The sequence below is a fragment of the Taudactylus pleione genome, unplaced genomic scaffold (genome assembly GCF_031769625.1).
Source record: "Taudactylus pleione unplaced genomic scaffold, aTauple2 ptg000277l, whole genome shotgun sequence".
Classification (NCBI taxonomy): Eukaryota; Metazoa; Chordata; class Amphibia; order Anura; family Myobatrachidae; genus Taudactylus; species Taudactylus pleione.
In genome coordinates this window covers 2,828,994-2,849,299 of record NW_028284679.1, presented here as the reverse complement: position 1 = coordinate 2,849,299, position 20,306 = coordinate 2,828,994, and the positions used below count along the sequence as shown (strand labels likewise).

General features: G+C 50.2%; 1 protein-coding gene across 1 annotated transcript; it reads right to left on the bottom strand.

Moving 5' to 3' along the window:
- Positions 1 to 722: 722 nt before the first annotated feature.
- Positions 723 to 20,256, bottom strand: HADHA (hydroxyacyl-CoA dehydrogenase trifunctional multienzyme complex subunit alpha). The gene is made up of 20 exons (XM_088481719.1): positions 20,082 to 20,256; positions 17,536 to 17,577; positions 17,378 to 17,448; positions 15,574 to 15,707; positions 15,241 to 15,379; positions 14,980 to 15,099; positions 14,723 to 14,825; positions 14,163 to 14,285; positions 13,762 to 13,880; positions 13,427 to 13,483; positions 13,227 to 13,336; positions 12,139 to 12,273; positions 11,846 to 12,017; positions 11,674 to 11,760; positions 3,554 to 3,694; positions 3,139 to 3,207; positions 2,860 to 3,055; positions 1,954 to 2,068; positions 1,488 to 1,633; positions 723 to 1,204 (listed from the first exon to the last, which is right to left on the bottom strand). The coding sequence occupies exons 1-20, from the start codon at positions 20,131 to 20,133 to the stop codon at positions 1,059 to 1,061; spliced, it is 2,277 nt and encodes a 758-aa protein (XP_088337845.1). The 5' UTR covers positions 20,134 to 20,256; the 3' UTR covers positions 723 to 1,058.
- Positions 20,257 to 20,306: the final 50 nt, after the last annotated feature.

Sequence of the window (20,306 nt, the reverse complement as noted above, 5' to 3'; positions counted from 1 at the left end):
AGGAATAACCTGCTCTCTTTATACATAGTGACTGCAGCTTCAATGCCGGCTGAAAGGTAATGGAGCTCTAAGTACAGAAAAGCATTAAGGTTTGAAGGGCAGTGTATATCTGCATCAGAAGAGACGCTGCGCAGAGGGGCTGGGGGGGGCAACGCGCAGGTGGGCTGGGGGGGGCAACGCGCAGGCTGCTCAGAGGGGCTCCAATTAGTCTCAGTAACCTTGCAGGGGAGAGACTTTTAGTCGTTTGGTGACCCATCCTAAGTGAGAGGATGCCATGTATGTGTATGCTGCCGGGGAGGTGGCGGCGACTGGTGCTGTACACTTGATAATTGGGATTCCTGGACACACCGATGCTGGAATCAGCCGCCGGTTCAAATACAGACAGTGAAAGCCTGAACGCTGAAGATCTAGACTATGGCTGGCAAGCCTCCTAAACCCTCCCCTTCCCCCACCCCTAAAACCTCCCCCCCGATGGTGCATAACCCCCTCTCTGTAACCTAACCCTCCCCCTGGGGGGCTTCATAACCCAAACCCTCCCCCGGTATCCTGAGGTCCATCAGGCTATCGGCGTCTGCCTTATGCCGGGCGTTGGGATTCTGGCGTCGGTATTTCGAATGCCTGCATTCCGTCCGCTGGCATATCAACTGCATCCCCCGATGCCAGCATACTATTTACCCATCACTAATAAGTCAATACTAACAAACAGGAAGCTCACACAATGCTGGAAATAAACGGTTTATTGATGTCCACGTTACATGGAATGGACGCATTGCTGTGGCGCGAGTCACCTCATTCCCTCTCCCACCGGGGACATCAGAGTTAGAGTCCTCTCAGCCAGCGATAAGTGCAAAAAAAAAAATATTAAACTCCATTCAGAAAAGCCTGAAGACGGCAGGAACACGGTGCCCGAGTAATCTTCCATCTAAGGCACAGACGGCTGAAATCCTTAGCAGGGTTACAGACGGTAGAAGCCTCGGTTACTCTACCGCAGCAGCCTCCTTACAATCGCTGGTCTCTATAGTGCTTAGATTGTGAATAAGCCCCCAGTACATGGGCAGTTAGTGGTGGAACCTCTTGCTGGGGTCATTGGCGTGGTCAATCAATAGCTGGCACGGCGTGAACTGACTGCCATACACGCTCTCGTACTTCCTCATCTTCTCCACCACGCGTTTTGCTCCGTAAGCGTCTGTGTACCTGAACGGACCTACAGGGGACAGGCACAGAAGGTTAGCAGCGGCTGACACTAGGGACGCTCACATACTGACCCAGCGATAGCTCAATGTGTCCAGTCCTAGCAGAACGTATTGCACAATCAGGAGAGCCCACATAGGTTCCAGTATGCACCTCTTACTTACACCTGAAAGTGGCCCCTCTCCGTCCAATACAACCACAGCATAGTGGAAGCAATTCCCAATACAGGGTAATGACGGATCTCATCCATCCTATGTCCATCTACAATGTGGAAGCCATATGTTCTCCTATCTTACCACCAAGGCACGGTGGGAAGCCAAGCCCAAACACTGCGCCAATGTCGCCCTCTACTGGGTTACTTAGGATTCCCTCCTGAAGACACATGATGGCCTCGTTCACAAATCGGGTGACCAGGCGGAGCTGGATGTCCTCATCAGAAGAGCTGCGGGAGCAGAAAGATAAAACGCACGTCACGTAATGCCTGGATGAGAGGTAAGAGACCCAACTACTGGGTACAAGAGACTAATAGGGATCACAGTGTAAAGTTGGACACATTATATTATGCAGGAAACTATTGTTTGGATGTCATTAGATTAGAAGATTTGGTCTATTCAGAGAGTAATCTATGATCGTCATCTCCTCTCCCCTGCGTCTGATGGAAGCGGAGAGTCTGGTGGATAATATGACCCCACACCGGCCACGTGACCTACACCCAGGAGACATCACAGCCAGAACGTGCACAGAGATAAGAACAGGACGTACACCTCGGGTTTGGAGCTCAGCTTGAACTTCTCCAATATCTCCTCAGTCCCGGAGTTGACAGATCTTTCCTTCACTCCCTGCTGGTACACGTAGAAACCTTTCCCAGATTTACGGCCTGTGGAGGAAACAGGGACAGGTGTGACGCGGACGGTCATCATCCGGAGGCGGTAACCATCTCTGATCGACTCTCAATCCTCAGTCTTACAGGGCTAAATAGACCTACAGTCGTCTTGGACGGAATTACTTATGGGTCCAATACACTGAAAGTAGAACACAGAGCCTTGCTGGAAACCCTGGCATGCAGTTCTACCCCAAAGACTAGATACTAATATCTAAGGACGAATGTAATACGGGAAACGGTCTGTGTACATAAGAGTTCAGCACTGAAACAGTCGCTGTACTCTACATACACTGAGCTTGTCTAATCGCAGCCCAGATGCCGCCACATAATGCACACTGGAAAAATCTGCATCAGCGTATAAGGGGCAGGAGACAGGGGGCTTACTGGCGGGTTAGGGAAATTAAGGAGAACAATCAGTTTCCACTCTTACAGTCCATTCAGAAAAGAATCTTTACTATGGAGGAAATAAAGACACTAATGATAAAGAAAGTGACCTTGTAAATCATTGTGGTCGCCTTACAGGGTTGTGATCTAGAACTGAGCTGTGAACAGCGGCCAAATGCAGACAGAAATCCGGTCAGTGGCCGAGCGATCGTCTTTGTGGCGCATTAGCTTGGTCCAGGTCACAAAATATCTGCCCCAAATGTAGGTAGGTGATTAATGGAGTTCCGCGTGCACCCATCACCCCTCACTGGCATGACGCAGGGCTGTGGCAACCAGGAGATTGTAGTCACTATCTAGGACATCGTGCCACCAAGGGCAGAGAAAGTGTCAGCGTCATTTACCCAAGTAGCCCTTCTGCACCATGGCTTTCAGCAGCTCAATGTTGCCTCCACCAAACCGTTCCCCGAAAGCTTTGCCCAGGTCCTCTGCCACGTGCGCCGCCACATCAATGCCCACTTCATCTGCCAGAGTGGAAGCACCGACCGGAAACCCAAAACCGGTAGAGAGGGCATCCAGCTTCTTGGGGGTAACCCCTTCCTGATACGGGGAAGGAAAAAGCAGAGATCAGCGATACCGGGGTAACTGGTGCAGAGTGTAAGTAGCCAGATACCGGGACTTACCTGCAGAACCCGCACCACTTCCGCCATCATAGGGCCCAGGCAGCGGGTGGTGTAGAATCCCGGCCCATCCTGGAAACACATTCAAGGAAGGAGGTTGGTAAATCGAAATAAAATCAAATGACTGCAGCGTTTACGGTTACTCAGACTGAGCCAGGGACGAACGCAAATGCCGTCTGTCTGATATATGTAATCTACCAGATTGTTTATAAGAGGTAACAGCAGCATCGCATCAACTGAAGAGATCCTTCAGCATCCACTAGATGGCACTGTTGATATTTAATTTTACATTTACCTTCCGGCAAGACCAGCACCTAGAGAGCATCACTCACAAAACATCTAACGGCCTCTGATCTCATCCGCAAGCCTGTAATAGCCTCCTTACGCCATCAGACGGCTCTAATTAACGTGGAATTACCTTCACCACAATGATGACTTTGCCCTGCTTCAGTCCAACAGCTACAGCGGAGGCCGTCGTGTCCTGGGACGTTTTATCTGTAGTGATGATTTCCAGCAACTGCATCTTATCCACAGGAGAGAAATAGTGCATCCCTATCACCTGCACAGGGAACAGAGAGAGGTATTACAGTTACACCCCAGCACAGGAGAGATATAGTGCATCCCTATCACCTGCACAGGGTACAGAGAGCGGTATTACAGTTATACTCCCGCACAGGAGAGATATAGTGCATCCCTATCACCTGCACAGGGAACAGAGAGAGGTATTACAGTTATACCCCAGCACAGGAGAGAAATAGTGCATCCCTATCACCTGCACAGGGAACAGAGAGAGGTATTACAGTTATGACCCCAGCACAGGAGAGATATAGTGCATCCCTATCACCTGCACAGGGAACAGAGAGAGGTATTACAGTTATACCCCAGCACAGGAGAGAAATAGTGCATCCCTATCACCTGCACAGGGAACAGAGAGAGGTATTACAGTTATACCCCAGCACAGGAGAGATATAGTGCATCCCTATCACCTGCACAGGGAACAGAGAGAGGTATTACATTCACACCCCCGCACAGGAGAGATATAGTGCATCCCTATCACCTGCACAGGGAACAGAGAGAGGTATTACAGTTACACCGCCGCACAGGAGAGATATAGTGCATCCCTATCAGCTGCACAGGGTACAGAGAGCGGTATTACAGTTATACCCCTGCACAGGAGAGATATAGTGCATCCCTATCACCTGCACAGGGAACAGAGAGAGGTATTACAGTTACACCCCCGCACAGGAGAGATATAGTGCATCCCTATCACCTGCACAGGGTACAGAGAGCGGTATTACAGTTATACTCCCGCACGGGAGAGATATAGTGCATCCCTACCACCTGCACAGGGAACAGAGAGAGGTATTACAGTTATACTCTCGCACAGGAGAGATATAGTGCATCCCTATCACCTGCACAGGGAACAGAGAGAGGTATTACAGTTACACCCCAGCACAGGAGAGATATAGTGCATCCCTATCACCTGCACAGGGTACAGAGAGCGGTATTACAGTTATACTCCCGCACAGGAGAGATTTAGTGCATCCCTACCACCTGCACAGGGAACAGAGAGAGGTATTACAGTTATACCCCAGCACAGGAGAGATATAGTGCATCCCTATCACCTGCACAGGGTACAGAAAGGTATTACAGTTATACTCCCGCACAGGAGAGATATAGTGCATCCCTATCACCTGCACAGGGAACAGAGAGAGGTATTACAGTTATACCCCAGCACAGGAGAGATATAGTGCATCCCTATCACCTGCACAGGGAACAGAAAAAGGTATTACAGTTATACCCCCGCACAGGAGAGATATAGTGCATCCCTATCACCTGCACAGGGAACAGAGAGAGGTATTACAGTTACACCCCCACACAGGAGAGATATAGTGCATCCCTATCACCTGCACAGGGTACAGAGAGCGGTATTACAGTTACACCCCCGCACAGGAGAGATAACAAGAGATATGGTAAGAACTTACCTTTGTTATCTCTGTTTCTACGAAGTCCATAGGGTCCACAGGGTTGACCTTGGGGGTATAGGTTGGGAACCAAATCCGGGCACCACGCAGTTAAAGCTTTTAGCTCCCAGGATGCACTTGGGTCCACTCTCCCTATAACCCCACCCCCAGCCAGAGGCACCTCAGTTTGTAAGTAGCCAAAGGCCGGAGGAGGAGGAGAAAAAAAGAGAGAAAACTGGAACACTCGATAACCATACTCACAGAAATGGGAGACGGAAAACCGGTGACCAGTCACACAGCCCATTTGAAGCCAGGTGCGTCAGGGCGGGCGCCCTGTGGACCCTATGGACTTCGTAGAAACAGAGATAACAAAGGTAAGTTCTTACCATATCTCTTGTTTTCTACTTCAGGGTCCATAGGGGGTCCACAGGGTTGACCTTGGGGATGTCCCAAAGCAGTTCAACCAAGGGAGGGGACGCTCCTGTGCCGAGAGGAGAATCCGCCGCCAAAAAGGAAGCATCCTGAGAGGCAAAGGAAAACAATGCCTAGAACCTTAAAAAAGGTGTGGACAGAAGACCACGTGGCCACCTAGCAAGGCAAAACAGCCAAGGCGCCACAGCGAGCCACCCACGAGGGTTACATGGCCCGAGAAAAAACAAGCAGCCACAACAGAAAGGCCTACCCCCCTGAAGAAGACATACGAGGCCGTCCAGCCAACATATGGCCATAGGCCGGCCATCCTTTCCTGTTAAAACCAGAAATCTCAGACCACCAACAAGGAGTCCGATTTCCGTCAGGAACTTGAATGGATCACATAAATCCACAGAGGCCGGACCACAGACAATGAGGCCACACCAGCCGAGAGGACTGGGGACTGAATGGCCGCACCATAAGTTCCAGAATAATATGGAACCTGAAAATCACTAAGAAGAAACACAGGGTGAGAGCAACTCACACCCTGACAAGATGCCCTCCAGAAGAGGGAGCCACATGAGAACGCTCCCAATTCCGACACTCACCTGGTTGATATAAACTCCCTGATAGAAAGAGAGAAAGCAAAAGCAATAGACCATGTAATGGCTATCACAACCAGCGGTTCCATTAACTTTCCCCGGAGTTAACGAAGAACCACTCCTAACTCCCAAGGAGTCCCTAGGGAGGACAAATGGAGGCATAATCCAGAAAACACTCCAAAGGATGAACTGGATATCAGAGCGGAGCAATTCCATAACCTAATCATACTGACAGTGTAGAGATCTGCACTGTCAGGAAGGCCAGGCCGAGGGTGAAACCCAAGCCAGCCGGAAGGAATGCCAGAATATCTGGAAATCCTGGACACCAGAGGATCGTATCGATAGGTATAATACCACAAGAATTATGGCTGCCACAGTTTGTGGTAGGTCCCAGCAAAAGCTGATCCATGTGCTCCAATCATTCCAACGATGACAAAGCCATGGAAGCCGTAAGACCACTGTAGGGACGTAGTCAAAGACAAACGACCCAGGTCCAAGGCAAACCCCAGGACCCTGAGACAACAGGTCTGGGTAGTGAAGCATCAGGAATGGAGTATCGATGGAGAGACTCCGAAAAACCAAGTACCCCTGACATCTGGGGCAATCAGGAGCCACCAGCAGGAAAGCATCTCTGTCTCGATTGAAACGCTTCCCTCGAGGAAGAATGGAGACTGGAGAACACAGGTACGCAAATTGGAAGAACCCCTTCACCGACAAAGAGTCACTGAAGGTTGCTTCAGAATCCCCAGAGTTGGACTGTAACACCATAGTGTGATAGAGTCAGAAGGCCATGAGTGTCACCTCAGGAGGGCCCCCCCCCCTGCTCGCTAGGAGATGAAACCTCTTTTGGGGAAGAGACTAGTCCCCGGGATGCACCTCGTAACGGCTGAGGACTCCCGCTTCCCAATGGAGAGCACCTGAAATGAACACTGTCGAGATGGTCGGGAGGAGACCCTCAGACAATGTCCGAGTGTATGACATACCTGACATTGCCACCCAACGAACAGTATTGCTAAAAAGGAAGCTACTGTTCTGACCCTGACGGACTGAACTTTCAGGTTCACCGGGAAACAAGGGCTATGCCAGAGTGAAGGCCCAAGACAGGCTAAAGTTCCAACAAGTTAATTGACAGGGTGGAATCGACAGACATCCAATTGCACTGAAATGGATGCGAACCAAACACTGTCCTTAGCAAAGAATACCCTGGACGAGATGGTCATAGTCACCCGAAAAAGGAACAGACTTGCCTCCGGGGAGAGCAGCATCATTTGAACAGTGATCAGACAGAAAAAAACTTGTTCCATCTGGAGATAAGCCAATTATGGAAAGGCCTGGAATGGAACTAAGCCCATTCCACCCTTCCAAAGGCAGACACTGAATAGTGGACCATGCATCCCAGAGTGCAAAGACATATGTCGACTGCACAGACATCCATGTACTCCTAATGGAAGAGTGGAGATGCTGTCTTACGCCAGAAGAATTCTCAGATTCTGAGAATCCAGCAGGGCTCCTAGGTGAAGAATACCCAGAGAGGGATGCAGGGAGGACTTTTTCCCCATTGATTAAACTTCTGCACCCTGAAGAAGCCACAGTCAACCTGACCCGGCTGTAAAGTACCCCGGTGATCCTGCTAAGAGCAGGAGGCCATCCAGGTACAGGAGCATTGGGATATACTGAACAGAAGAACTGTCAGAAAATCCAAAACGCTGGTAAACCCCTGTGGGGCTGAGAACAGTCCCAACAGGCAGAGCCCGAAAACCGTAAGTGCTGTGATACAGCAAACCTCAGTCCATGCTGAGGCAAGGTCTCTGTAAGTGCCCGTAGGCACACGTCCTGTATATCCAGTGATACCATAAAGTCCCCAGGTTCCAAACATAGTATGATGGAGCATAGGGATTGCCTCCTGAGCCCAGGTAGCTTTAGGAACTGAGACAGAGAATAGGCCAAAGAGGACCATTCAGCCACCGCACCAGAAAGAAAGCAGAACAACCAGTCCCTCGCTGAGAAAGTGGGGATGGCCCAATTAGCTCCGCTTACCCCAACAACTGTATAGCTTTCTGGATTCGTAAGGCCGTGTTCGGGTCCGAATAAGGGCCTGCGTACCATCACATGGAAATAGGCCACCTGAGCAAAGAGAGGGCGTACCCTCCTACCCACGTAGCCGCGGCAACTAGACACTAGTACCGGGCGAACTGAGAAAATCGCCATCTCCCAGTGGTAGGCCTGTCTAGTCATGCTGACGATATATCCGTAGGTTCAGAAGCAGGATCGGCTGGCAGTCCAGGCCTGCTCGGTTGAAGAAACAGACCTTTAGGCTGACCCAGAGGACAAAAAGACTTAATAGACTTAGTCTGAGGCCCTGTAGTGGGCATAGCTGAAGGCGGGAAATTTGTACTGCCACTGTCAAGGTCAGGACCCAACAAGATCTACCCTATAGATGGTATCTGCACCTCTGCATTCCCAGAGCACAGCCATAGGGTATTACGGAAGATACCGTCGCAGCCAGAACTCTGAAAGTTAGGAGACTGGTATCCAATATAGGCATGTCCACCTATGACAACTGCATATATTACATGAGCGACCAAATACATTTGAACCCCAGACGTGTTGGTGGGGAAAAAACATTACAAATGCATCAGCACAGTATGCAATAGTATTAACCAACCATGCTATAGCCATGGTAGGATGGGTAACAACCCCTGAAAGCGAGTATACTGATTTCAGGCAGAGTTACCACCTACGGATCAGAAGAATCCGACCACGCAGGAATGGGATGCATAGTAACGTCTGTAATCTGACGAGTAACACGCCCATCCACCCCATGAGGGGCTCGTGATGACCCTCAGGGAATTTGGGACAGGAGGCCAAACACTGTTGTAATACCTCATAACTGACAACAGCCAGAGTCCCGCCATGCGATCCCCCCGCTAGTCAGCAACAGGGAACCAGAAGGCACACAATACTGAGGGTGTATGATACAGGTGCAGGTCAACATTCACTCTAACCAGAATGGACTTGCCACCAGCCCAAAGCAGGGATAATAATACTTGAAATAGGCTTCCCCCCGTGTAAGAGGGAAAGAGCCCAAAACAGTATCCAGTTCACGCAGAGCCAACTGGGAAGTAACCACAGGGCGTCAACTACGCCAATTTGCGTTTCGTAGAAAACGACATCCACCCAGGGTGGCCGTGGGAATCCCTGCAAGGGGAATGACAGACTATGGTGGCACCAGGGGGATTTCATACACTGCGAAAACTCCCTGCAGGGAGCAGTAGTCTGTGTCACAGGGGAAGAGTGCAAGAAACTGCGAGATACCCTGAGATGAAAAGGGCAGTATGGTGAAGTAACCCCAAGTGAGGTACAACAATGGGGCCCGCCCGGCGATCCGCAATTGAGAGGATCCCGAGAAAACAAACCTCCCAAGGGGGTCGTGAAAGGGGCCGGCACCAGATGACGCCACACACAGAACCCTTTATGAAACAAATCCTCCGCACTAACACCTGCAGCACATGACTTGCAGGATAGCAAAAATGGGTGCAGTATAACGCTCCATCTCCTGGTCAAACATATCTGACCAATCTTGGCGGAAATATCAAGCAGTGCTATACTGGTCCTGACTGATGCTAAAATTAGCCGCAGGGACCCATTTTCAGCGTATGCAACACACAGTTCCAACGAAACTGTGGCAACGTGCAGCACGCAACAGTATGTGACAAACCTCACAAATATTAACAAGTATATAAATGTGAGGTCTCAGAACCACCCTAAGTACAGCTGTATTAGGGCAGATAAGGAAAAGGGATAGATATACACTGACAGGTGAGAGAATTAAATACAGACAGTCAGCACTAGCATAAGTCACATACAATGCAGATATATACATATATACATAAACATGTCATACAATATACTGCACTATTACACTGCATTCAACTTACCCAGATTCAGTGTCTGGGAAGGCTACAGCGCTATGTACACTGACCTGATGGTGAGGTACGCAGGGGGACTGGACTCACTGCCATCTCCGGAGCTCTGCTGCTGCACCACAAGAAAATGGCCGCTGGAGACCTCAGAAGAAGCGTGGCCCGCGGAGGAAGCAGCTCAGCGACGCCAGACTATACATACTGAAAGGCGCGCTGAGCTGAGGGGAGGAGCCGCTGTAACAGGGAAAGCTTCCTCCCCTGGCCGGCTATTAAACTCCCGGGACGCCGGCTCCCAGCGCCGATCAGTAAGTCCCTGGTGGTCTAGTGGACACACGGGGTATGGGGGGCCCGCCGCCACTGCCGGCGCCTCCGGTCTATCCCCGGAGACCGGAGGCACAGGACTGCATATTAAATGCGCGGATCACCGCAGATCTGTACTGGCGTCTCAGCGCCGGCGGGGTGACAGAGCGGCAGCTTAGACGTCCTATGGACAGTCAGACGCTGCCGCTCTGAAAGTCCAAAGTAAAAATAATAAAAAAAAAACTCTGTACTTAGAAAAAATAAAGCTTAGGGGCTGCTAATCAGCTCCCCACTGCACTAAACGGTGACCCGACTCCGGCCGGGCAGAACTTAAACTGAGGTGCCTCTGGCTGGGGGTGGGTTTATAGGGAGAGTGGACCCAAGTGCATCCTGGGAGCTAAAAGCTTTAACTGCGTGGTGCCCGGATTTGGTTCCCAACCTATACCCCCAAGGTCAACCCTGTGGACCCCCTATGGACCCTGAAGTAGAAATAGTGCATCCCTATCACCTGCACAGGGAACAGAGAGCGGTATTACAGTTACACCCCCGCACGGGAGAGATCTAGTGCATCCTTATCACCTGCACAAGGAACAGAGAGGTATTACATTTCCCACCCCCGCACAGGAGAGATATAACACAGGGTACAGAGAACGGTATTACCGTTCTATCCCTGCACAGGAGAGAAATAGTGCATCCCTATCACCTGTACAGGGAACAGAGAGAGGTATTACAGTTATACCCCAGCACAGGAGAGATATAGTGCATCCCTATCACCTGCACAGGGAACAGAGAGTGGTATTATTGTTACATCCCCCACACAGGAGAGATAATGCATCCCCCTAGTGTTCCCGCTAGCTTGTTTTAGCGGGGCGCTGCGCCCGATTTTAAAAAGGGCAAAATGTGCCCCACTAAAACAGCATGCTCTCTGCCTGCCCCTCCCGCGAGCCGTAGTGTCCCGGCGGGTGGGAAAAGTTGCAGTGACCGAACACCGCAAGGTGAATATGCACAGTGAGGGGAGAGCTTGGGGGAAGCCCAGTACCTCCATAAGTGCCGGGCAAGCCCCCAAAGCATGACAAATTAGAGGTGTGTCCTAAGGACATGCCCCCTCCCCGACCAGCCACCTAGAGAGCGGTATTACCGTTACACTCCCGCACAGGAATAGGTTGCTCAATGAGAGATAGTCCAGCAGATCTATAAGACATGGGATTCTATCCTCACCTTTTAATACTCTATGATGGACAGCCCAGCATAGCTATAGGACACAGAGGATCTCTCCGGGACTCTAGGACGGATATTCTACCAGAATTCTAACATATGTCAGGTCTCGATGACACTCACCTTGTCTGGTCTCTTACTGACTGCAGCAATCTGAGCGATAGGAAGAGCGGACGTGTTACTGGCAAATATACAGTGAGGAGAGATAACCTGCAGAAGACAGAGCATAGTCAGTGAATGTAATAAGGAGGGATAGCAGCTAATAAAAGCACAGGTCTATGGCAGAGACACTCACAGACTCCACTTCCTGCAGAACTTTGTGTTTTATCTTGATGTCCTCAAACACAGCCTCGATCACCATGTCTGCGGCCTCAAACCCCTTGTAGTCCAGCTGCCCCGTCAGGTTACTCATCACACTGTCTCGATCAAAGGAGGTCAGCGTCCTCTTCCTCACCTTGTCATTGAGGCTGCGGGAGGAAGGGACATTACACTGGAACATAAATAGATTAGCAGGCTCCACAAATCTAATGTATAAAGGAGGAATTGGGTCCCGTTACCGGATGTATAATAAAGCCTTGGTCGTCTTACCCTTTAAACACCTGTTGTTGTCCTCTGCCCAGACCTTCCACTGTCGTGTCCTTCAGAATAGTCTTTATACCTTTATCTACAGAGACCTGTGCGACGCCAGCCCCCATCAGCCCCGCACCGAGGATGGCCAGGTTCCTGCATGGGGTACAGCTAGCATTAGGGACACAACAGACACTATATACCATGGTCCCAGCACTGAGGATGGTCAGGTTACTGTAAGGGGTACAGCTAGAATTAGGGACATAACAGACACTATATACCATGGTACCAGGACTGAGGATGGCCAGGTTCCTGTATGGGGTACAGCTAGCATTAGGGACACAACAGACACTATATACCATGGTCCCAGGACTGAGGATGGCCAGGTTCCTGTATGGGGTACAGCTAGAATTAGGGACATAACAGACACTATATACCATGGTCCCAGCACTGAGGATGGCCAGGTTCCTGTATGGGGTACAGCTAGAATTAGGGACATAACAGACACTATATACCATGGTCCCAGCACTGAGGATGGCCAGGTTCCTGTATGGGGTACAGCTAGAATTAGGGACATAACAGACACTATATACCATGGTCCCAGCACTGAGGATGGCCAGGTTCCTGTATGGGGTACAGCTAGAATTAGGGACATAACAGACACTATATACCATGGTCCCAGCACTGAGGATGGCCAGGTTCCTGTATGGGGTACAGCTAGAATTAGGGACATAACACCACTATATACCATGGTCCCAGCACTGAGGATGGCCAGGTTCCAGGGCCACAGATCTTCCTTAATGAACCCTGATGGCTGCGATTTGACCGACAGGCACCCGGATTATATATTATTTTGCCTACTGCTATCCAGGGGGCTCCAACGTTCTTCTGAAGTACAAATCGGTTCTAGAACCACAGCGACCAGACACTTCTTCATTGTTAAACTCAGCACGAGATGGATAAAATGTAACGAGGACCTATCAGACGCCATATATTCAGAATGGCTTCATCTCAGACCTATAATTATAGGAGCCATCTGCACACCCCCCCATATATAACAAACCTCAGAGAAGTCATCTAAGATTCCTGTGTATGAGCGACCCACTCACTTGACATCTTTCTGAGGAGTCCCAAACTTGTTCTTTTTACACAGCACTTGTCCGTGATAGAGGCCAATCAGAGCTCTGGATTCACTGGTCATTGCCAGTTCTCCGAATTTCTGCCAGGAACACAAAAGAGTGAGGCGCATAATACAAACCACGGCCAACACATTCTACGGTGCCACCAAAGATCCTAATAGTAACCATACCTGGGCCTCGGCTAGATATCCGGCCTCCTGGCCCTGCTCCAGACCAGTCTTCACCACCTGATGGAGAACAAGTTAACTGTAAGTCTCCAAAATTTGGGAGCTACTAGATCCCATGGGATTACAATGTAGCCAAGAAAATGGATGAGTGTAGACCAGACGTCCACCAACATCTCCTACCCTCCCATAACGAAGGTCAGACATACCAAATAGGATAACCATTACAGTCACGTCACATCTTTCAGCACAAGAGCCCTCATTAGTGCGGTAGTATAAGGAATTATAGAAGACTGGACGGAGGTCAATTCCAACCGAGACCACCACAGAGAACCCCGTACCTCGATAATTTTCAGGGGAGCCGGGTAAAGACCCTTAGTCTGTTTCATCACTTTCTTTTCCACAGTTTTGTAGATTTGCTGCCTTACGAACTGGATGGACATGACATAGTCTGTGATCTCTGGGAGACAGGAAATAAGAGACAGGCGCCCAGTCAGGGGAGGTCAGAGACAGGTGCCCGGGGTCAGGGGAGGTCAGAGGCAAGCACCCCCCATTCATGGGACGAATAAAAGGGTCTGACTGACGGCTGTAACACAACTACATTGGAGTAGGGCCCATCAAAGGTCCGCAATAAATGTACACAGCGTATCAGAGACTCAGTGTAAGGTCTGCAGGCTCACGTGTACTGTAACATTATCAGTTGTCCCCGATTTACAGAACAGTAACAATGGCCGACACTTACTGGCCACCAGCCCTTTCTGCTTCTTCAAGGAGACTGCTTTGTTGGCGATTCCTCTGGCGTAATCCACGGCCACCTCCTCCAGGTACTCGATGGTCCGCTCCTCAGGGCTTTTCAGGCCGGGACCTGTCAGAGACAGAAGGTGGTGATGGATAACGTGCACCACCGGTAGCAGGGTCGCACCGCTATAAAATACTGCGATAGACCCATATCAGGAGGAGCTTACTATAGATCACTCTGAAAACAGCATGGTGACATGCGAAACGCCACAACTAGCAGCTACTGTGCCCCACATTATATTTATTATTTTACCAGTTCCAGAAACAGGAAGAAATCAGCGAAATTATTTCTGCAATGACTGAAATAAAAACTTCTGACAACTCTCCCAGAGGGCGGAAGCCGCTATAAATCCTGTATCACCTCTAGACGTTAGGAGAGTACTAGGACTATATCCCACTCCCCCCCCTGTAATCTCTCGCCTTATAGCAGTCTGCAGACTATCATTGGCACCTTTCATGTTAATCATTTTAACCCCCCCCCCCTTTAAGGCCCTGTAACCTCACCCAGGGGATCTACGAGCTGGTCTACCAATCCCATCTTCTTTGCTTTGTCAGCGCGGATGTTCCTCCCAGTCAGCATCATGTCGAAGGCGGCTGGAAGACCCAACTACAGGGACAAAACAGAAGTTTTATCGGCAGCATTAATAACCAAAACGCATGTACATGCAGCCCTGGTGTAGTTATCATAGCAGCTATGTACAGTGTACAGTGATGGAGCTAAGCACAAAGCACTGGCAGGGGGTAGTGCCAGCGTCACTCACCATCTTGGGGAGCCTCTGTGTCCCTCCTGCGCCAGGAAACAGGCCAAGCAGGACCTCAGGGGTCCCCAGAACAGTCTTCTTGTCCTTTGTAGCCACCCGATACTGGCAGGAAATGGCCACCTAGGAGAGCAGCAAAACCATCAGCCGAAAATACGATTCAATGGGTGCTCAATGTGCCCAATTACTTCACGCTCTACTCCCAACAAGAAATGCAAATACGGAGCAGACTGCTGCCCCCTCGTGCTCAGGTTACATACATACCTCCAGACCTCCTCCCAGACAGGAGCCATTAATCGCAGCTACAATGGGTTTTGGGGACTTTTCAAGTTTTTCAAACATTTTCTGACCTGCTTCAGACAACTCAGTGACCTCCTGCGCACTCTTACACGCCTCGATCATGCTGGAAGTGACAGACACTAGGTTAGAGACAGAGAGAATAAACACCACTTCCTAAGCGTGTCGTACAGAGGGCCCCCCCCCCCCCCCGCTTGCTACTTCAACCCTCCCAGCATAACACTGGTGGACAGACTACTTTCTGGCCTGTATAGTGTAAGCACTCGATCATAAACGTAAAAACACGAGCCGCTGACTCACTTGATGTCGGCTCCGGCGATGAAGCAGCCGGGTTTGGCGGAGATCAGGACGGCGCCTTTCACAGCATCATTGGCCCAGACTTCATCCATGACGTCGCAGAACTCGCTCTGTAGCTGCCTGGACAGTGTGTTCACCTGTAGTGTGGACGGAGGAGACATTTATGTACACAGCGCCGTGTATTACACCGTATACATCCAGAAACCAGTATGTGTGTAACCAGTCAGTTCTGAGGCCATGACATCATTGGACACTAGGGAAACGTGTGTGTGAGCAGGAATATTGTACCAAATACTGCCAATTATTATGGATACGAGAAGGACTAGTATAACAGGACTCTACCAGTCGTGTTCTTTTATGTGGCCTTGTAACGCCTCCGATTTCAAGATCCCTATAGTTTACACGCAATTGAGTGGTGCGGTGCTTATGTGAAAACAGAGGTACTTATATGGCAGAATCATGTAATCAAGACACGTGAATTACTAACAATAACATGTAATGAAAAAACACAAATCACACAATATAGAACAATAAGTTATCACAAACATCAATATCTAAAATAACGTGTTCCATAAATAGCAGTTTAAAAATAATCAGATCAGTAAATGGAATCTCCATCTGTATCACAATACAAGCTGTCCTTATACCTGCCACCGGTGATGGGCTAATCAAGGTCTTCAAGCTGCTTAATGGTTAAATATGCCCCAAAATGATGTATTTGCATGTGTCCAAAATGACCAGTTTAACTTCCGGCTTGTAAAAAAGTTGATTCTCCAAGTGTATGTGCCCTGTACCTTTACCACCAAGGGAAGCAGATAGCCCTGATGGGAACTCACATCTTGCACCAGCAGAAATCCAGACAAGTGGCGACAGGTTGCTCTCTGGGCTCGGGGCCTGATTCAGAGCCGGACGCTCTGACCAGAGCGCTCGCTCTGAATCAGTGCCCTCCTACCTAAAAATGGAGCGGCCTCTTGGACGCTCGCATAGCTGTGGGTTACCACCCACAGCTATAGCGTCCATGATGGTCGCGATGGTCAAAACCATCGGGCTTGCGACGAGACCCTGCGGTAGGGTCTCGCTGCCGCAAGCCCTGGAGTGATTTTGGCTCTATCAGAGCCAAAATCACTCCCATTGACATCGCTACTGATGTCAGTGGGGCCGGACTCAGACGGTAGGCGTTCCCATGGGAACGCCTCTGTCTGGCAGCCACGCACCCAGCACGCCCACCAAAGGGGGCGTGCTGTCACTCACCATCGACAGCACGCCCCCTTTGGTGCGAGACCCCGAGTGACGGATTCCCCGTCGCTCGCCGGGTCTCGCGCATGCGCGCGACGGAGCTCCCTTCGTCGTGCGCATGCGCACTTAGGCACCATCGACCCGCTTGCGAGCATACAGCGCTCGCGAGTTGGTCAGAATCAGGCCCTCGGTGTATAGAATGGAGATGGTGCTTGGAGATGGGAGTGGGCCTCTGACTAGTTTTGCCTCTAGGGAGTCTTTATCTTTGACATTATAAGCGCAGCACCACTGTTACTTGTATTTTGTTCACTTTTCTGGTTAGAAAGTAATCTAGCGAGTGTCCACAAACTCATTATCAGGTGCTGCAGCTGATTTTACTCCACATTTGTAATTACATTTCAGTATTATTGATCCTTAATAGATTTGACCTATAGGGTCATTCATTAGCACCTGGATTCGTGTTTCTTTCCATTAATATACAGTAGAGAACACATGATCACATATGTAAGGTCTCCCTGCTGAGGTGGGCTGGAACGACCCTAATGTACAGCCATAAGAACATAAACCATACCTTAGAATTTGGGGTGTTAAATCGGACGACGGCGACGTCTTTTTTGACCTCATAGTTGACGTGGGTCCTTGCTGGAATGATATAACAGGCAGACAGTTAGACTAGATTGCTAGTTCCTCTGCTCCAGACACAGAAGGGAGGATTACAGTGTGACTTACACAGCATGGCAGAAGACATGGAGAGGGATCTGCAGGTGTAACCTGTGAACAGAACAAGGTTATAAGAATCTATACCTCACATTTACATTACTTATGCCAAGATAAGTCTATCGCAGCTCACTACTCTATGGCTATGTTCCTTCATGTATTACATTCATTTATTGCATTACTAGTGTCCTACGATGTTACTTATTTGTACATGATATCATGCAGCTTTTACCACTTAAATGACTTTTCTGTTTGGCTTTCCACGGGGTGATTCCAGCAAACTAACTATCATCGGACAGGGTTTTACCTCATTGCCCTGGGAGAACACAGACCCATGACCAATTCAGAGAGCGTGGCAACTCTCCCTGATGATATAACTGTATGGATGAGAGCACAGGGGGAAGCCAGTGATATAAAGCAACGTGCTTAGTGGGGTGCATATGCAGTGAGCCCTCCCAGGGTGAGATATTCCCCCGTCCTCGGGCATATTACCTGTACACATTCCCAGCTGAGAGCTAATAATTCCAGCACGCAGTCACCTGCACTATGCCCTGCACCTAGATCACATGTCAGAGGCGATAAACTGGCTGTGTAATCCTCACACGTTTCATAGTCCGGGCTGCCAGCGGTGACATGGGAACTGTGATATTCATGCGACCATACACCCAATCATGCTCTCCCCTACAGATTAATACCCCCAGGAACCAACGCATTCCGGATCACTTACTAACACTGCATTTAAGTGTAAGTAAGCATCAATGAAACACAGGAACCACTCAGCTTTCATCTGTCTGGAGCGAGCTAGCCAATGAAAGAAGCGCTCTTGCACCCAAACATGATGTTAGTAAATGGGTATTCGCAGCTCACTACATTATACACTGTATAACAGCACTTCTGATCCAACATACAGAACCTGCTTGTCCAATGTGGAAATACAGGGGGGGCTCAGCACTCACAGGACAATAATAAATAGTATTATGCAAACAATAATTATATTACTAATGTAACAAAGCAGGAAAATGAAATATATGAGTACAGGAGAAATTGGAAGCTTGCTGTCCTGAAGAGCTAGCGATCTTAGCGTAGCACTTAGCTCACCTGATCGCAGTGTGGTGGTGTTAGGCAGCAGCTAGTGGATGATATGGTTTACAGACACCTGACAGTATGAGGACCCCCTAGCCCATATTACTGATCTGTGTATGTAACCTTTACCCTACATACATGATCGAGGCGACGTATGTCTGGTATGGAGCCAAGATATTCTGCCTTGTAAATAACCATCAGACACAGACAGGCTGAGAACAAGTCCGGCTCGTTACTACACATATAATGGATGGCCTCTTACAGTGCAAATGCTGTGCTTTATCCAGGGGGCTACCTGCTGTAACCTGAGATTATAAGCCTGTCCTGACCTTCAGACAGCCCGGTCACCACGTCCAGATCACGCTGCTCAATAAGCCTATGGGAAGTTATACACTGAGGAGAGCAACCAGCTTCTCCTTAGTGGGTCATTACCATCCAGTGCCTGCTGGCCCATGCCTAACGCTCTAAGCCCTGGCCTTGTCCCCCCCCCCGGGTCATACCAGGACAAGTCAGTGACTACATATATACGGCTGGTGCAGAGTGATGGCGGATTCTCACCAGGGTGGAAAAAACACTATGAATAGTCAGCAGGAAATTAGGATCTGATCGCAGTGACCACTATGCTCAAGGTCACAAAAGAAATATTAAAAAGGATACAGGGCTTTTAGGATTGGTATCGCGGCTAGGAAGGCAGCCATTACTATAGCGGATTTATACAATTATACAAGTAAAGGACATGGTGTCTCGTTAATCTGCCCTCCTTCCTGTAGGACGAGAACATTTTGCACGATTTCTGCTCCATATCCCGACTACTACATATTAATGCTGGAACCAGGACATAGAAAGCATTCTGCCCTCAAAATGGGAATATGTGACCCGTGTAATATTACAGGAACAGGACCATAGAATGGTATACAGTGTATGGCAATACTCCCTGCTCAGTAACAACCAGCCTGGGATGGCACCAACAACACAGCATGGCACCCACCAGCCCCTGCCACCAACATGGCACCCACCAGCCCCTGCCACCAGCCCAGCTTGGCACCCACCAGCCCCTGCCACCAAACCAGCATGGCACCCACCAGCCCCTGCCACCAACATGGCACCCACCAGCCCCTGCCACCAGCCCAGCTTGGCACCCACCAGCCCCTGCCACCAAACCAGCATGGCACCCACCAGCCCACTGCCATCCCAACATAGTACAGTCGGCCCCCTGACACCACCCTGCCGTGGCACCAACCACCCCCCTGCCCTGACCCCGGCCTGGCGCCAGCCATTCCCTGCCACCACCCCAGCCTGGCACCAGCCATCCACTGCTGTGCCGGCATAGCACAGTCTGCCCCCTGCCACCACCCCGGCCATACCCTGCCCTGACCCCGGCCAGTGACACCGCCAGCACCACTTACAGAGGAGACCCTGCACCTCACACACACAGCCATGTATCCGGGGTCTGCCTCTCCCCCCACCCCGGGTACCTGTGCTCCCGCCGAGCCGGGCCAGCGCTCCGATGCTCCGCACAGCCGCCATCTTGTCCGGGGTGACACTGACTGGGCGCCGGCTGCCGCCTGTGATGTGCCCTCAGTGCCCAGGCTGCCCCTGCCAGTGCCTGCCCGCCGGAGCCGGGATACCCGCCCTCACACGTACCGCTTCCGGGCGGGACATGATCACACGGAATGGCCGGCCTCACATGCAGCTTCCCG

What these genes read in the sequence shown, in the direction of transcription:
- HADHA (XM_088481719.1), bottom strand. Translation starts at nt 20,133, where the DNA reads ATGGCGGCTGTGCGGAGCATCGGAGCGCTGGCCCGGCTCGGCGGGAGC. An exon ending in ACTCCTCAGAAAGATGTCAA is followed by an intron (nt 12,274 to 13,226) that starts GTGAGTGGGTCG and finishes TACCCCATGCAG; the next exon opens with GAACCTGGCCATCCTCGGTG. An exon ending in AAGTGGTGCGGGTTCTGCAG is followed by an intron (nt 3,056 to 3,138) that starts GTAAGTCCCGGT and finishes TCCCCGTATCAG; the next exon opens with GAAGGGGTTACCCCCAAGAA.